Source organism: Neophocaena asiaeorientalis, unplaced genomic scaffold, assembly GCF_003031525.2.
Source record: "Neophocaena asiaeorientalis asiaeorientalis breed wild unplaced genomic scaffold, Neophocaena_asiaeorientalis_V1.1 scaffold119, whole genome shotgun sequence".
NCBI classification, from domain to species: domain Eukaryota; kingdom Metazoa; phylum Chordata; class Mammalia; order Artiodactyla; family Phocoenidae; genus Neophocaena; species Neophocaena asiaeorientalis.
In genome coordinates, this window is record NW_020175821.1 from 2,206,553 (window position 1) to 2,221,544 (window position 14,992).

Genomic DNA, 14,992 nt, shown 5'->3' on the forward strand with positions numbered 1-14,992 from the left:
CTGATGTGGGAGCCTCCTCAGTCTTCTCTGACCTTTGAGCAAGTTTCCAGTCTGCTAGGGAGGGAAGGGTGGGGTGCGGTTTGCACCAATCTTTGGCCCTTGGTCTCCACATCCCTTGACCCTGGCCAGCACAGCAGGCAGTCACTGGCACGTGCCCTTGCAGCAGTACTGGCTGCAATCCTCCATATGATAGGGCTGGGCTGGCCCAACCGGCTGAGTCCCGTAATTCAGAACCCCAGGGTACAGGCACAGGGAGTCTGCTCACTCTCATAGGGAAGCAGTGAGGCCTCAATCCCTCGGGGCCTCAGCCCGGGAGTCATGTGGTGGAGCAACCGTACCAGGTGCTGGGCCCACTGCCCAGGAACTTCTCTGAACCAGGAAAGGCCAAGCCCTCGATAGCCCCCGTCCCTGGACAGGTCCAGGCCTGCTGCCATCACCAAGAGCCCAGCATTCCCACAGGATCCACCTCCTATGACTCTCCATCCTCCAGAAGGCAGAAACAAATGAACCCTGGGATGAGCAAAGAATGCAGAAACACACACAGGGAGCAGGACACAGAAGGTCTGAGCAGGGACCCTGCACCTTAGAATTTCCTCTTTCAGACCAAGAAAAGTCAGAAGGTGACTCAGAGAGGCACACTAAAGGTCCTTCAAGCCTTGCTCATACATTACCCTGTACCCCTACTTAACATTATAACCCCACACCCCCACATTCCCATCCCCTTTCACTGCTTCTTGCTTATACTTTTTCCAAAGCACACATCAATTTATAATATTCCATATAATTTACTTTTGGGGAGGGAAGAAGATCTATATTCATCACTAAGACTGCCAGCTCTGTGACAGTAGTGTTTGTTTATTTTGTTCACTGTTACATCGCAAAGGCCTAGAAAATTGGCACTCAATAAATATTTGTGAATAAATCTTCAAGTCATTAGCTACCAGATCTCAAAGCCCTAACTCCTAAGGAAACTCCTGAGTAGCAGGCCCCACGGCAGGTCCACAGTTCTGTCCAACCTTAGACTTCTAGGACTCACTGATGCTCGAGGGCACTGTGATGATAGAAAGAATAAGAAAACTGGGGTCAGGCAGACCTGTCTGCTAACATACTGTGTGATCTTGGGCATATTCCTTAACTTCTCTGAACCTCAGTTTCCTCATCTATAAAGCAGGAATAATAAATAGTATCTAAGTCTCAGAATTGTTGTGAGAACTGAAAAAAATAATATGCAAAGTAACCAGCAGGGTGCTCCTAGCCATCTTCTTGAAGGGCACCAATAACAAGGAAAGGGTTAACCAGGGGTTCAGCAGTTGCAACAGGAACCCCAACTACGGTATCCATATAGGACTTGTAGGATACTAGTGACTCATTAGGGTCCTCCTCCAGGTTGGAATTACAAACTGTCCCTCCCGATTCACTCCCAAAGGGGAAATCTTTTAGCTTTAATTATCCTAAGAGATAATGAGTCTAGGACGTTTCCTAGGGCATCCTTGGTTGTGGTCCTCTTCAGGACCCACATGGAACCCAATGCCTTCCAAATAAGTAACCCTCTTAGGCCAGCCCATGAGACCCCCTGGCATCTCTGTTTCTGGGATGCTCTACGAGACACACACACCCCTCCCCCCCCATCAAAGGCATGAGAAAAGACTTGGCAGTAATAACCCAGTGAATAATGTGGTCACTGGTGTAGAGCTACCAGTACACCTCTCTCTGTCCAGAGGACTCTAAACATATTCCCTTCTGGGACAACAGGTGGATGTCTGTGAGCTGCAAGACTCACAAGCCAGGTCCAAAAGCAGTGTCTGAGCCTCCTTCCTCTCACTCACTATGGTCTAGCCACCATGGCTGCTGTTTAGCTACTCAAACAAGTGAATTGATTCCTCCTTTCTTTGGGACCTCTGTAGTTGAGGTCTCCTCCACCTGGAAGTACAGATCTTCACACATAGAGTCCTCTTTGTCACTCAGACACCAGCTCAACTGTTACCTCCCACTGAGCCCTGACCAGCCAGTCTCCAAGTAGCCCCACCCCACCCCACTCCCAGGTATTCACTTACTCTCCTTTTCCATCACCCCAGTTTATTTCTTCAGAACACTTACCACTCTCTGATATTACCTTGCTCATTTATTTGTTCACATGCTTACTGTCTGCCTGCCCCTCCTTAAACCCCACAGAGGCAATGACACTGTCTTATTCACTGCTGTATATATATATTCTGCGGCTGGAACAGTGCCTGGTCCAAAGTATATTTTCAACACGTATCTGCCGAACAAATGAATGACTATTATCGATGAACAAGCTGTTTTGGGAAGAACTACAGGGCCCCAGTTTTAGGTATGAGCTCTGTAGGGAAACCAGGAGAAAAGGCACTGAGGGGACTGGCGCCTGTGAGTAACGCTTGCATGTGATTCACAGCCATCAGGGCACCAAGTCCAAGCATCCTCTTCCCTTAGGTCCACCCGGTCTCTCCACCACTCCACACACTCCCTGGCAACCCCCCACACAGTGTTTACCACAGAGAGGAAGAAGGGAGCTGTATGTTCCTTCAGCTCAGATGTCACTAGAACACAGTCCAGGAGGAGACTCTGTGCTTTCACGTGCAGTCCAAAGCTTTGGAGCTGGATCTCAGCATAAATTCCAATATGCGCTGAGTAAATGGAGGGCCTTCTCAGGAGAGCTGGGTTTCCCCTCCTCCTCCCTGCTTAAACCACCAAGAGGTCTCCTCTTGGCTGCTGCATAGGGCACCTCTCACGCCAGTAGCTGCTCTGCACAGGGGGTCTGCACTCAGGCCAGGCCCTGCACCCTGGCATTAGGGGTCAAGAGAAACCCATTCTCCAAACTCACTGACTCCACAGTGGCAACAGGGGCTGTGCTGGGCTCTAAAGGCCCTGAACCCTCTACCGAGCCAGCCAGGGAAGGGGCCCAAGTCAATTATGGGTGTTCAACTAAACTGAGTGCCTCAAAGCTATCTGGGGACCAGCTTGGCCTCCTAGGGCAGGGGGCTTAAAATGTGACAGGTGAGGGTGGGCTTCCTGTGGGAAAACAACAGCAAAGGGAGAGCTCTGGAGAAGAAATGCACGAGGTGCTAAAACCAAGGGGTCTCTACCCAGAGACTTCAACCCACCTCTGCCTGACACACATCCTTCTCCACCCCACCCTCCCAGAGCTGTTTCATTTCCTTTCAGAAAACTTTGTTTTGGTTTGATATTTGCCTCTAGGCCTCTGGGAGAATTTTCTGAGCTTTGTTTCTCTTCTTGTTTCTAGGATACCTGAACTGCTCCTAGAGCAACAAGCGAAGTAGGAACTAGAGAATGGGGGATGGGCGGTGGGGTTGGGATGACCAGATAGGAAGAGAAGGGAGACAGAGGGGAGGGAAAGAGCCTGCTTTGCTCACACAGACTTTGGTGGCCCCCAGATACCGCAGAAGCACATCAGGGAGCTCTAGCACAGAGCAAAACTACAACACCCAGAAAAGCGCCATTTGCAAAGAGAGAACTCCAAGTTCTAGGAAATCAAAAGGTCAGGAAGTGGATCAGGGCACTGCCCAGGACTGGCCCAAGCCAAACACACTCAGGAAACCTACTAGAGGTGACAGCAGGGAAGCTTCCGTACACCACCTGGAAGGATAATGACCCCCAAGGCACAAACGCCAGGCTGGGACCTGCCCATAAACAGAAGCACACACCCTTAAAGGCGCCAGGCCTGGGGTCTGGGGCGGATGGGGAAGAGAGGGACCAGGGCTCCACACTCCCCAGAGCAGGGACACAGGACTCAGCACGCACAGAGCAGCAGCCCAGGCCTTTCCGGCCCGTCCCACATCCAGCCCCAGTCCCACCTCCAACAAGAAGAAACCTGGCTTTCCCTGGCCGAGGCAGGCATGAGTGGAATTCCCCGGAGGCAGACTGCACAGGGTATCCAGCAACAGAGATCATTCATCAACTTGCTTCTGGAGGGGGAGAAGGAGGCCAGCTCAGCCTCTTCAAGGTAAAGTCAGTGCAGCTCCCACAGTCCCCTACCACAGACGTCAAATGCCAAAGGGCCACTCAGAAGAGACAGACCCCAGAACCTAGGGGCAGAAGGGTCCCTGGCATAGACTGAGCTGCCCGTAAATTGGCTCTTTTCATTCGAAGAGCAGGTGAACAGCTTAGGGGAAAAGCAGCTTTTAAAAATAAGCAGCAAGTCTGGTCTCCCTCCACCTCGTGCCACTTTAGAGTAAGAGCTCTGCAGTCAGACTTCTTGGGTTGGAGTCCCAATACAGACACGTGCTAGCTGTGTGACCTAGAGCAAACTGCTTACCCTCTTTGAATCTTAGTTTCCCTCCTCTAAAATATGGGATGAAAACAGTTCCAACCTCACAGGGTTGCTCTGAGTATTAAATAAAATAATTCCTGTAAAGTGCTTAACAAAGTGCCTGACACAGAAAAGGTTCTTGATAAAGGTAGGGATGATAAAACTAAAAACAAATCATATATCTGATACTAAAACTACAGGAGTTGCTGTGGAAAATCACACTAGGGAACTCGGCATTCCCAAGTTGATGGTGGGGAAAGAGGCAGAGCAGTGGCCTTCCCATTTTCACTTTCCTGTGTCCAGCAGCAAGGAACAGGGAACCAGAGAGAACAGACAGAGAAAGAGAACCAGAAGCAGGAAAAGCTCCAAACCTCCAAAAGAAACACTTCTGCAGAAGCTTCAAGCAACTATGGTTGGGGGTTTCTCATCAGTAGGAGCAGAGGAGTGAAAAGGCTGCAAGGGAAAGAAGAACACCAGCGCTGGAACCCTTCCTCTCTTCCATGGCACTGACATCTCTCAACGTGACAAGAGTAGTCAAATGTTCTGAGAAGCATTATCCATAACAGCCAAAAAGTGGAAACAACCCGAATGCCCATCAACTGATTAACAGAGAAAATGTGGTATATCCATACAATGGAATGTTACTCGGCCATAGAAAGGAATGAAGTACTGATACCCAGTACGACATGTATGAACCTTGAAAACACCATGCTAAGTGAAAAAAGCCACTCACAAAAAATATGATTCCATTTATATAAAATGTTCAGAACAGGCAAATATATAGAGACAGAAAATAGATTAGTGGCTGCCTAAAAGCTGGGAGCCTTGAGGGGAAATAGAGAGTGACTGTTAATGGGTGTGGGGTTTCCTTTTGGGGTGAGGAAAATGTTCTAAAATTGATTGTAGTGATGGCTGCACAACTCTGTGGATACACTAAAAACCACTGAATTGCACGTATTACAATACTGCTTCTTTTTTTATGTTTTGGATTTTGGGCCATGAGGCACGTGGGATCCTAGCTCCCCGACCAGGGATCAAACCCGTACCCCTTGCATTGGTAGGCAAAGTCTTAACCACTGGACCACCAAGGAAGTCCCTGAATTATACATATTAAATGGGTGAATTGCGTGGTATGTGACTTACATCTCAATAAAGCTGTTTTTAAAAACAACTAAAAGGTAGATATTAAAGATACTGAAGATGGTGTTGGGAGCTGTGTGCATATATTACACAATGGAATATTACATAGCCATTAAAAAGAATGAAATAATGCCATTTGCAGCAACATGGATGGACCTAAAGATTATTATACTAAGTGAAGTAAGTCAGACAGAGAAAGACAAATATCATATGACGTGACTTATACATGGAACCTAAAAAACGATACAAATGAACTTGTTTATAAAGCAGAAACAAACTCACAGGCTTAGAAAACCAATTTACGGTTACCAAAGGGGAGAAGTGGGGGAGGGATAGATTAGGAGGTTGGGATTAACATAGGCACACTACTATATGTAAAATAGATAATCAACAAGGACCTACTGTACAGCACAGGGAACTCTACTCAACACACTGTAATAACTTATATGGGGAAAGAAACTGAAAAAGAATAGATATATATATAACTAAACCACTTTGCTATACACCTGAAACTAACACAACATTGTAAATCGACTATATTCCAGTATAAAATATTTTTTTAATTTAAAAAATAAAATAAAAATAAAAATGACTAAAAGGTAGATATTAAAGAGATTGAAGATGGTGTTGGGAGCTGTGTGAATACAAAGAGTGAATCTATACGCGTGGGTGGTCAAAAAGCAGGACGGGATGGCAACACAGACAACAGTCAACAAAGAGCCTTTATGTGGCCCCGTACGTCATTTATAAAAATGGCACCAAAACATTAACCTGGATGTATCTCCCAGAAGATACCAGAAAACCCCTGCCCACTCCAACTGGTTTAGCATAGCTATAAACTTCCATGCAATAAGACCACTTCCAAGACACTTACCCAGCTGGGTAGGCAACTAAACCCGATCGGGGATCACAGGCAAGTCCTCTGCCTCCAGACACTGTTATTCCAAGCACCTTCTCCAAGGTCACCTGTTGGAGCAAGACAGAGAAGTGTTATGTTATGGATGGAGTGGCGCTGGGAAGGAGGAGTTGAAGGTAGCCGGGACCTTCTTCCACGCTGACTGTTTCCTGATGGCTCTGTCTTCTGACTTATCCAGGTCCTGATCTGGCCATAGGCCCCCTGATCATATGGGAAAAAGCCAGTACACATCGCCAGCTTTTAACAGTGATCAAACTGCTAGGCCCATAGAAAAGAAAATGAAATGGTTAAAACTCAGCTCATGGCCACAGGGGGACAAGAACTCTCCCAATCCAGGAAGGCTCCATTTACAAGATAAAGTCTTGGGTCCCCAGACTGGCCTCTTGGGTCTATGAGACTCAGGAGAGGTCACTGATCTTCGTACCTTGGCAGGCATGAAACAAAGGCCACTCTGATCTCCAAGAGCCAGAAGAATGTTAGGTAACAATTAGGTGACTCATAATATCCCTGATCTATGCATTCCATCACACTCTTCCCCTCCATCAGATGTCTGCCAGTTCAAACAGACTCGAAGCCTAGGAGGCAGAGACATGGCTTAATGCTGTGTTTTGCAAAGCACAGATGCTCAGAGTACTCTAATCATTATTATTAAGCCACAACTCCCACAGAGATGAAAGGGAAACATACGTAAAGTGCTCAGAGATTCTGAGAGGGCATGGCCATGGGAGACATTCACCATCACTTTCTTCATCACTGTTGTTACCCCACACTGTCCGCAGGCCCTGGGACATACTGGACTAACCTCAAATTAGTTCCCTGATCTTTCTGCTAGATGATCCCATGTAAGATTCAGACTGCCCTGTAACCTCGTCACTCCCTCACCCACTGCTATAAAATGTCTTGCATGTCACTCCTGGTCCAGTCTCCTCTAGCACTGTCTGGACTCGCTGCACTGGCCCTCCTCAGGGATGTCCTCGGTCTTCGTTGGCTCAGACAGAGAGGCTTCTGAATGCAGGATGGCCATGTAAACAGGCTGGAGTGTACTCTGCTAAGAGAGTCTTGGGGGCCTTATGAGGGCGATGTGAACCAGAAACACTTCAGGGGTGTTTGTATCAGTGGCACTGTGGTCTGCTCCCAGTCCAGGCCGGTATCTAGAGAGGGGAAGCCCATAGTCAATTACAGTAGTTTTAGGATCGCTCCTTCTCTCTTACTCTCCCAGCTGGAGAATTCCAAGTGCTTCTAGAGGGCCTGTTTAAATTCCAATCTCCAAGGACCATTTTAGTTTGAATTAGGTTGGAAAGAAATGCCCTGAGGTGGCCAGAGACCAAAATAAGTCCCCTGGGATGTTGTAGTTAAAGCTATTACCCTGGAAGGTCCCCAAGAGTCTTCTGTGCTTCTTGGGGATGTGGACCAGGAATTCCAACATGTGTCTACTCACTGACAGAGGCAGTTTAGTTCCAGGGCACCACACCTACCCACAACCACCTGGCAAGCACCAAACTTGCCAGCTACCCTTGGGCCTTTCTGAGGCACTAAACCTAGTGGGGGATAAACTAACTTTAGCCTACTCTATACATTCTTGATTTTCTGCCCTAACTTATGCCTCTTTCCATACTTTTTCTCAGCTTAATGACCCCCGCCCCCTTCTCCGGCACCCACTCACCTTTCTGAAAGGGCTGAGCACTGCACACTAACTGGAGAGCACAAAATAACCCTGGGGAAGTCCGGGAGATACTCAGTTCGGGGCACCACACCCTATCCTGGCACAGTGCCTCTGGCTATCCCCGAGGGAGGGGTACTCAGGAACATTCCTGCTGCACCAACTGCCTACTGCAGAGAAGAGAGAAAGAGGAGCCTGAGGCCAGCATTACCCACATAGATGAGAAAGGTCACCAAAGCAAGCACTGAGCTAAAAGGCCAACTCAACTCCTATTCTCTTCAAGCTAATCTGATTTCAGGCAAATCCTTTAGATTCATATTTGCATCAATCCCTCCCTTATGCTTCAGCTTTGGTCCCAAAGAATCAGACCAGTCTGTGGGTTCTCAGCTTGCCTTCTCTCTCTGACAGGAATTTGGGTAGGTGTTTTGTGGGTAGATGATCCAGTTCCACAGAGAATTAATTCTGGAACTAGCTTGGAGTTTTCAACAGCAATCTAAAGCAGGAAGGAGATGTGAGTTACTCAGAGCCGAAAGACCAGTGTTTATCAAACGTTTTTGACCACGACCCATAGTAAGAAACACATTTTATATCTTGATCCAGTATAAACCTACATGCTCATAAAACTGAAATAAAAGTTTCACAGAAAAATACTTACTCTCGTTGCATGTGATAAACTCCAATTTCTATTATATTCTATTTCATTAAAAAAATAACTCTGGTCATGGCCCACTTTATTGATTTCATGACCTACAGGTGGACTGGAAGCTACAGTTTGTGAAACCCTGCTAAGGACCATCTCTCCCTGCTGGGCATGGGATTCATCTCTGGTCCCTGGCATCTTTGTGCCTGTCACTTTCCTCCTAGGACTCTCCACAGTGGAGCAGACATCCGGGCTAGGAAACCCCACAGACAGGAGTTTGCCTGGGCTCAAAACTTGGATGATTTTCAAAGGATTTACAGTTTTTGGCTTCCTCTGGATTTCTGAGCAGCTATCCAAGGGAAAAAAAGGCAGTTTCCTTTGACTCTGTGGAGGGGGAAGAGCAGGGGAAAAACATTCAGGGGCATCAGCTGGGTTTTATTTTATGTTCTAACTCAAACCAGCTTCCTGTTTGCAGGGAGGTTTGGGGCTGAGCTCCACTTTCAAAGGATCTGAGAGTCCAGAGCTCCTGCAAGGCCTCCAACGTCTGGGCTTGTCCTGCAAGGCTCCTGCACGATGGACTTCATAAACTGACTCTCTTTCATAACCCTCTCCATATTCTTTCCAAAAAGGTGGTACAGCTTCCATCTACCCTAAGAAATGGAGACAAACCTGGACACCCCCTTGCAAACCCACCCCGGGCTAAAAGTGCCCAAGTTCAAGTAGTGCTGTGCTGCAGCTGGCTCACGCTGGCTCAGGACAGCTGACTGTGCACCTCTTTTCCCAGCTCCACATTCAATGAGAGCACATTGGTAGCTTGAAACCACCAGGGTGGGAGCACTTACGCCACGAAATCAGACAACGCTACAAATCAGGGCCCCTCTTCCCCCTCAGAGAGCATGTAAACATTTACCAACGCACCGCTAAGCTCAAGCAACTTTTCTCTCTCCCTCGGACTATGGCCGTAACTCCCATGTGTTCCCTCTGCTTCAGGCCTTGCTTCCTATAGTCTTTTCTTTTTCTCAACATGCCAGGCCACAGTGATTCTTTCAAGAAATATAGGAGATCATGTCATTATGCTGCTCAAAAGTCTCCAATGGCTCCCCATCCAGATTCTTCACCCCGGTTTAGAAGGCCCTAAGTCACCTGGCCTCTGGCTGCCTCTCTGACCTCGTTTCCTCCACTTCACCCTCACTTACTCCACCTCAACCACCCTGACGCCTGAAGCACCTCAAGTGGATTCTAGCTTCAGGTCCTCTGCATAGGCTTTTTATTCCTCCCACTAAAACTCCCTTGCCTCAACTACTCACACAGCTAATTCACTCAGGTCTTTGCTCAAAGGTCTTCTCCACAGGGAAGGCTTTCCAGACTGGCTTTACTACTATCACTCTATACCCAACTTATCCTGCTTTATTTTTCTTCATTGTACTTAGAGTCAGAGAATGACCCAACATTGAGTATATCTTTGTCCACATACTTACTGTCCGTCTCCTCTACCAGAATATGAGCTTCTTGAGGGCAAGGCCTAAGTTGTTACCCCTCACTGATGCATCCCTAGCACTTTAAACAGTGCCTGGCATAAAATGGGCACTTGATAAATATTTGATGAATAAATGAATGCATGGCAGAGGCTTCAGGAACAGTGAAAGGACAGAGATGGGAAGCACAAGAAAACTGGGGTATTTCAAGCCAGTAAAGTTGTTCTCCACGAGGTATCTAAAACTGGTTGTGTGGGAATTCCCTGACGGCTCAGTGGTTAGGACTCTTAGGTCCAGAGGTTAGGCATTTTCACTGCCGTGGCCCGGGTTCAATCCCTGGTCAGGGAACTAAGACCCCTCAAGCTATGTGGCCAAAAAAAATAATAAAATGAAATAAAACTGGTTGTGACAGAAAGACCACATCCATATGAGGACAAGCATAAAGGGAGGTTAATGGTACAGGTAACATTTTGTTTCTTAAGCTGACAGTGGGCACACAATGGTTCACTCTATTATTCCACATGTCTTTACTGTATGTCTTAAATATTGCACAGTAAATGTTTAAAAGAGAGAAAAAATATGGTCCAGGATGTGGTGTGGAGCTCAGCACCTCATGAGCAACATCCTTCTATAGTTCACATCCCTGACTTCTCTTTATCCTAAAGCCACTTCGTTGACACTCATTGACCCAGCAATGTGAGGGGAAGGGGTACAGAGATCTCAAGAATCTGTGTTTTTATTTGATTTATGTTTGTCACTTAAGAGCTTATAAGGCTGCACATGTTTATGATGCTCTGACATGCTGCTTCCAGCAGAAGTTTTCAAGGACCACTGCACACATCCCTTCTCCTGACTGCTAAGTGTGGCAGCAGGTGATGAGATAGGGCTCCCTCAGCCTGGGTCCCTGAGTAACTCTGATGAACAGAGCGCCTGCGCTGACCCACACTGCAACAAAAGTATGAGCAAGAAATAAACTATCCGTTAAGTTATGGAGTTGTTGAGGTGATTTGTTACCACAGCATGACCTAGCCCAGCAATTTTCACACTTTTTGGTCTCTTACACTCTTTGGTTTCTTAACACTCTTAGAATTTATCAAGGATCTCAAAGAGCTTTCATTTATACAAGTTATATCTACCAATATTTACTATATTAGAAATTACAATGGAAATACTTAAATAAATTTAATTCATTCAAAACTAATAATAAACCCATTACATGTTAACACTTTTATTAAAAGTAACTCTAGTTTCCAAAACAAAACCAAAAATATTTAGTGAGAAGAGTGGCACTGTTTAACATTTTCGTAAATCTCTTTAATGTCTGGCTTAACAGAAAACGGCTGGATTCTCATAACTGCATCTGCATTCAATCTGTTGTGATATGTTATTCTAGGTGAAGATAAAAAAAAGTTGGCCTCATTTGGATATGTAATTGGAAAAGAGGGGATCGCAGAGATCACCTAAAAGGGTTTTGGGGACCCCAGGGATTTTGTGACTACACCTTGGCAACCAATAACCTAGCCCCTCCTGCATACTACAGCATCTCTCTTCATAGGGAAGCAAGCCCACTAGTATGAGAGTTCTGGCCTCAAGCATCATTTGAGGAAAATGAGGCAGGGAAGAGGCCCTATGAGAAAATAGCTGTCCTCAAAGTCAGGGATGGGGCCCCAAGTTCTGACAGGAACTTCAGTTCCAAATCCTCATGGCCCAAATGCCAATGAAATATAGTCCAGAAAACACACCGGTCCAGGTAAATGATTCCGGCTGGTGAGCTGGGATACAACTGCTACAGGCAGCTGGCAGCCTGATACATCCACAGTTCTAGGCACATCGTGCACAATGAAAACTCAGGATTAAGACGAGGGCACCCGCTTTGTACTCTGCAGTGATCTCCTCCACATCTGCAACACAGCCTAGAAGCAGGGAGAGTACTCGAGCTGTGACCCAGCTTTTCCTTGGACAGGTGGAGAGTGTTGAGATGGGGGAAAGCCTACACCAACCTGAAAGAGAGTGTCATCTTTCCCCAGAAGCAAGGCTGCAGGAGGGCAGAATTACTACAGACACACTGCAAAGGAAGGCTTGAATACCCACCCCTCCCAACATGCACTAGGCAGGGCAGTACTGTATCCTCCTAAGAGAAAGAAGGAAAGCAAAATCATCCCTCACTGTAATGAGATAAAGGGATAACTTCATAATAACCTATTCCCAAGAGAGAAGGAAAGAATAAAGCCAACTGTTTAAGAGCTCTTCTGGCTCTCATTAAAGTAGATGGAAAAAACAGGTGGCTCAGAGGCGACAGACGGGACTACTCGTTCATACTAGATAGAACAGTATTTTCCAACACGTGGATTGCAGCCTATTAATGGGATTTGAAATTGATTTAATAGGTTATGAATAACTAAAATAGAACAAAAAATAGATCTCATGGCATGTAGTAATAATGGTAAGTACTGAACGTGAAACTTTATTTCAGGGGTGTGTGTGTGTGTGTGCGCCCTGGGTCACAATGTAAAGTGTATTCCTTAATGTGAGTTGTTCTCAAAAATGTTTGAAAGTCACTGGGATGCTATGGGGGTCCTCAAAATCCATTAGGGAAGATGAATGACATACTACAAAGTAATCCAGTATGTGATGAGGGTCATAAGAAAGATATAAAGTGCTCAAAAAGAAGGAAGAGAGATGATTTCTGAACAGGATAAGGAAAGGGAAACAATGAAGCTTTCCTGGAAGACTAGATGGAATGTGGCCTGGTCCTTGCAGTGGGGATAGGATTTTGACAGATGGAAATACAGAGAAAGGAATTCTCAGTAGAAGAAGTTGCATGAATGAGTTTGACAGAAGGAAACAACAGAGTAGGTGAGCAACAGTGAAAGCAAGGATCTTTTGTAGGAGACTTAGGTCAGGAGAGGTAGACTATAACCAGACCGGGAAGGGCCTTGATTGCCAAACTAAGTGGGGTCATCTGGAGGCTCTGGGAAGCCACTGAAGGGTTTCGAACCAGGGACACAATCAAAGCTATGTTTGGTGATGATGTACATAAGACACATAGCACAGGCAGGGAGCCCAATTAGGAGAGTATTACAACAGTTCAGGTGAGAGGTAATAAGGATCTAGACCAGCATGAAGATAGTGAGAGTAGAAAAGAAATAATGACAAAGAAAAAAGTGACAAAGCAAATAGAATTGGCAAGATGGGGCACCGTACAACTCTGGAGGAAAAAGACAGAAGACTCAAATTTTGAACTTCAGAGATAGGGAACAAGGAGGTGCTATGAAAAGAAATGCTGCCATGATCAGGAAGAGGACCTGGGTCTGGACAAAGGGGGGAAAGATGGGAACCGATGATGTCGGTTTTAGACATGTTGAATCTAAGTCGCTTCAGGAATATTTAGTAGGAACCACAGAACATTCAACTTAGCAACATACACATGGAATTGATGCTTGGGAGAGAGGTGAGGACTAGAAATAGATATTTAAGAATTATTCACGGGGGCTTCCCTGGTGGCGCAGTGGTTGAGAGTCCGCCTGCCGATGCAGGGGACACGGGTTCGTGCCCCGGTCCGGGAAGATCCCACATGCCGTGGAGCGGCTGGGCCCATGAGCCATGGCCGCTGAGCCTGCGCGTCCGGAGCCTGTGCTCCGCAACAGGAGAGGCCACAACAGTGAGAGGCCCACGTACTGCAAAAAAAAAAAAAAACCATTAAAAAAAAAAAAAGAATTATTCACGGGGGCTTCCCTGGTGGCACAGTGGTTAAGAATCTGCCTGCCAATGCAGGGGACATGGGCTTGAGCCCTGGTCCGGGAAGATCCCACATGCCGTGGAGCAACTAATCCAGGGTGCCACCACTACTGAGCCTGCACTCTAGAGCCCATGAGCCACAACTACTGAGCCCACGTGCCACGACTACTGAAGCCCACGCGCCTAGAGCCCGTGCTCCGCAACAAGAGAAGCCGCAGCAATGAGAAGCCCGTGCACCACAACAAAGAGCAGCGCCCCCCGCTCTCCGCAAATAGAGAAAAGCCCGAGTGCAGCAAATGAATACCCAACACAGCCAAAAATAAAATAAATAATAAAATAAATAAATTTTTAAAAATCTATGGAAAGAAAAAGAATTATTCACAGAACTTCCTTGGTGGTCCAGTGGTTAAGAGTCCATCTTCCAATGCAGGGGACATGGGTTCGATTTCTGGTTGGGGAACTAAGACCCCACATGCCATGGGGCAACTAAGCCTGCGTGCCGCAGCTACTGAGCCTGCGCACCACAACCTGAGAGCCTGCATGCCGCAACTAGGGAGCCCGTGTGCTGCAACTACTGAGCCCACGCACTCTGAAGCCCACGCGCCACAACTAGAGAGAAGCCTGCGTGCCACAATGAAAGATCCTGCGTGCCACAACAAGACCTGATGCAGCCAAAACAACAATAATAATAAAAATAAATAAAACATTTTTTTAAAAAAAGAATTATTCACAAGGAGGTGAAAACCACTACTGAAAGTACAATGAGGCAGGAGAAGACAGAGGGAAGAGAGAGTGAGGCTGAGGACAGAAATGGGGCTGTAGCTATTTTTAGAGTATGGAGAAGATGAGGGCTCAGGCAGTTAGAAAGGGAGAAGGAGAACCAGGAAGCCTGTGAAGGGGAGAGTTCCCAGAAGGATGGGGTAGTCAATGTAAGTGCTAAAAAGAAGTGAAAAAGCAAGAAATGGACTCTCCGGAGTGCAAAGCCATCTGCAACATAGCACAGGGTCCCCAGCAGTCCCAACCCCCTAAACACATGATCTCAGGAACTCTAAGCAAGGCCTTCTAAACTCTTCTGGTACCTCTCTCTCCAGTCCCTAGATCTGACCAGCCCACAAGCTAGAGGAGAGGCACCAGC

General features: G+C 46.7%; 1 protein-coding gene across 3 annotated transcripts in view; it reads right to left on the bottom strand.

The window, feature by feature from the left end:
- Nucleotides 1-14,992, bottom strand: part of MAPKBP1 (mitogen-activated protein kinase binding protein 1) — a 50,247-nt gene that overhangs the window by 19,479 nt on the left and 15,776 nt on the right. For all 3 annotated transcript variants that reach the window (XM_024732445.1, XM_024732443.1, XM_024732444.1), the window contains exon 3: nucleotides 6,303-6,394. In XM_024732445.1, the coding sequence (XP_024588213.1) occupies nucleotides 6,303-6,394 (92 nt within the window). The remainder of the gene's footprint in view (nucleotides 1-6,302; nucleotides 6,395-14,992) is intronic.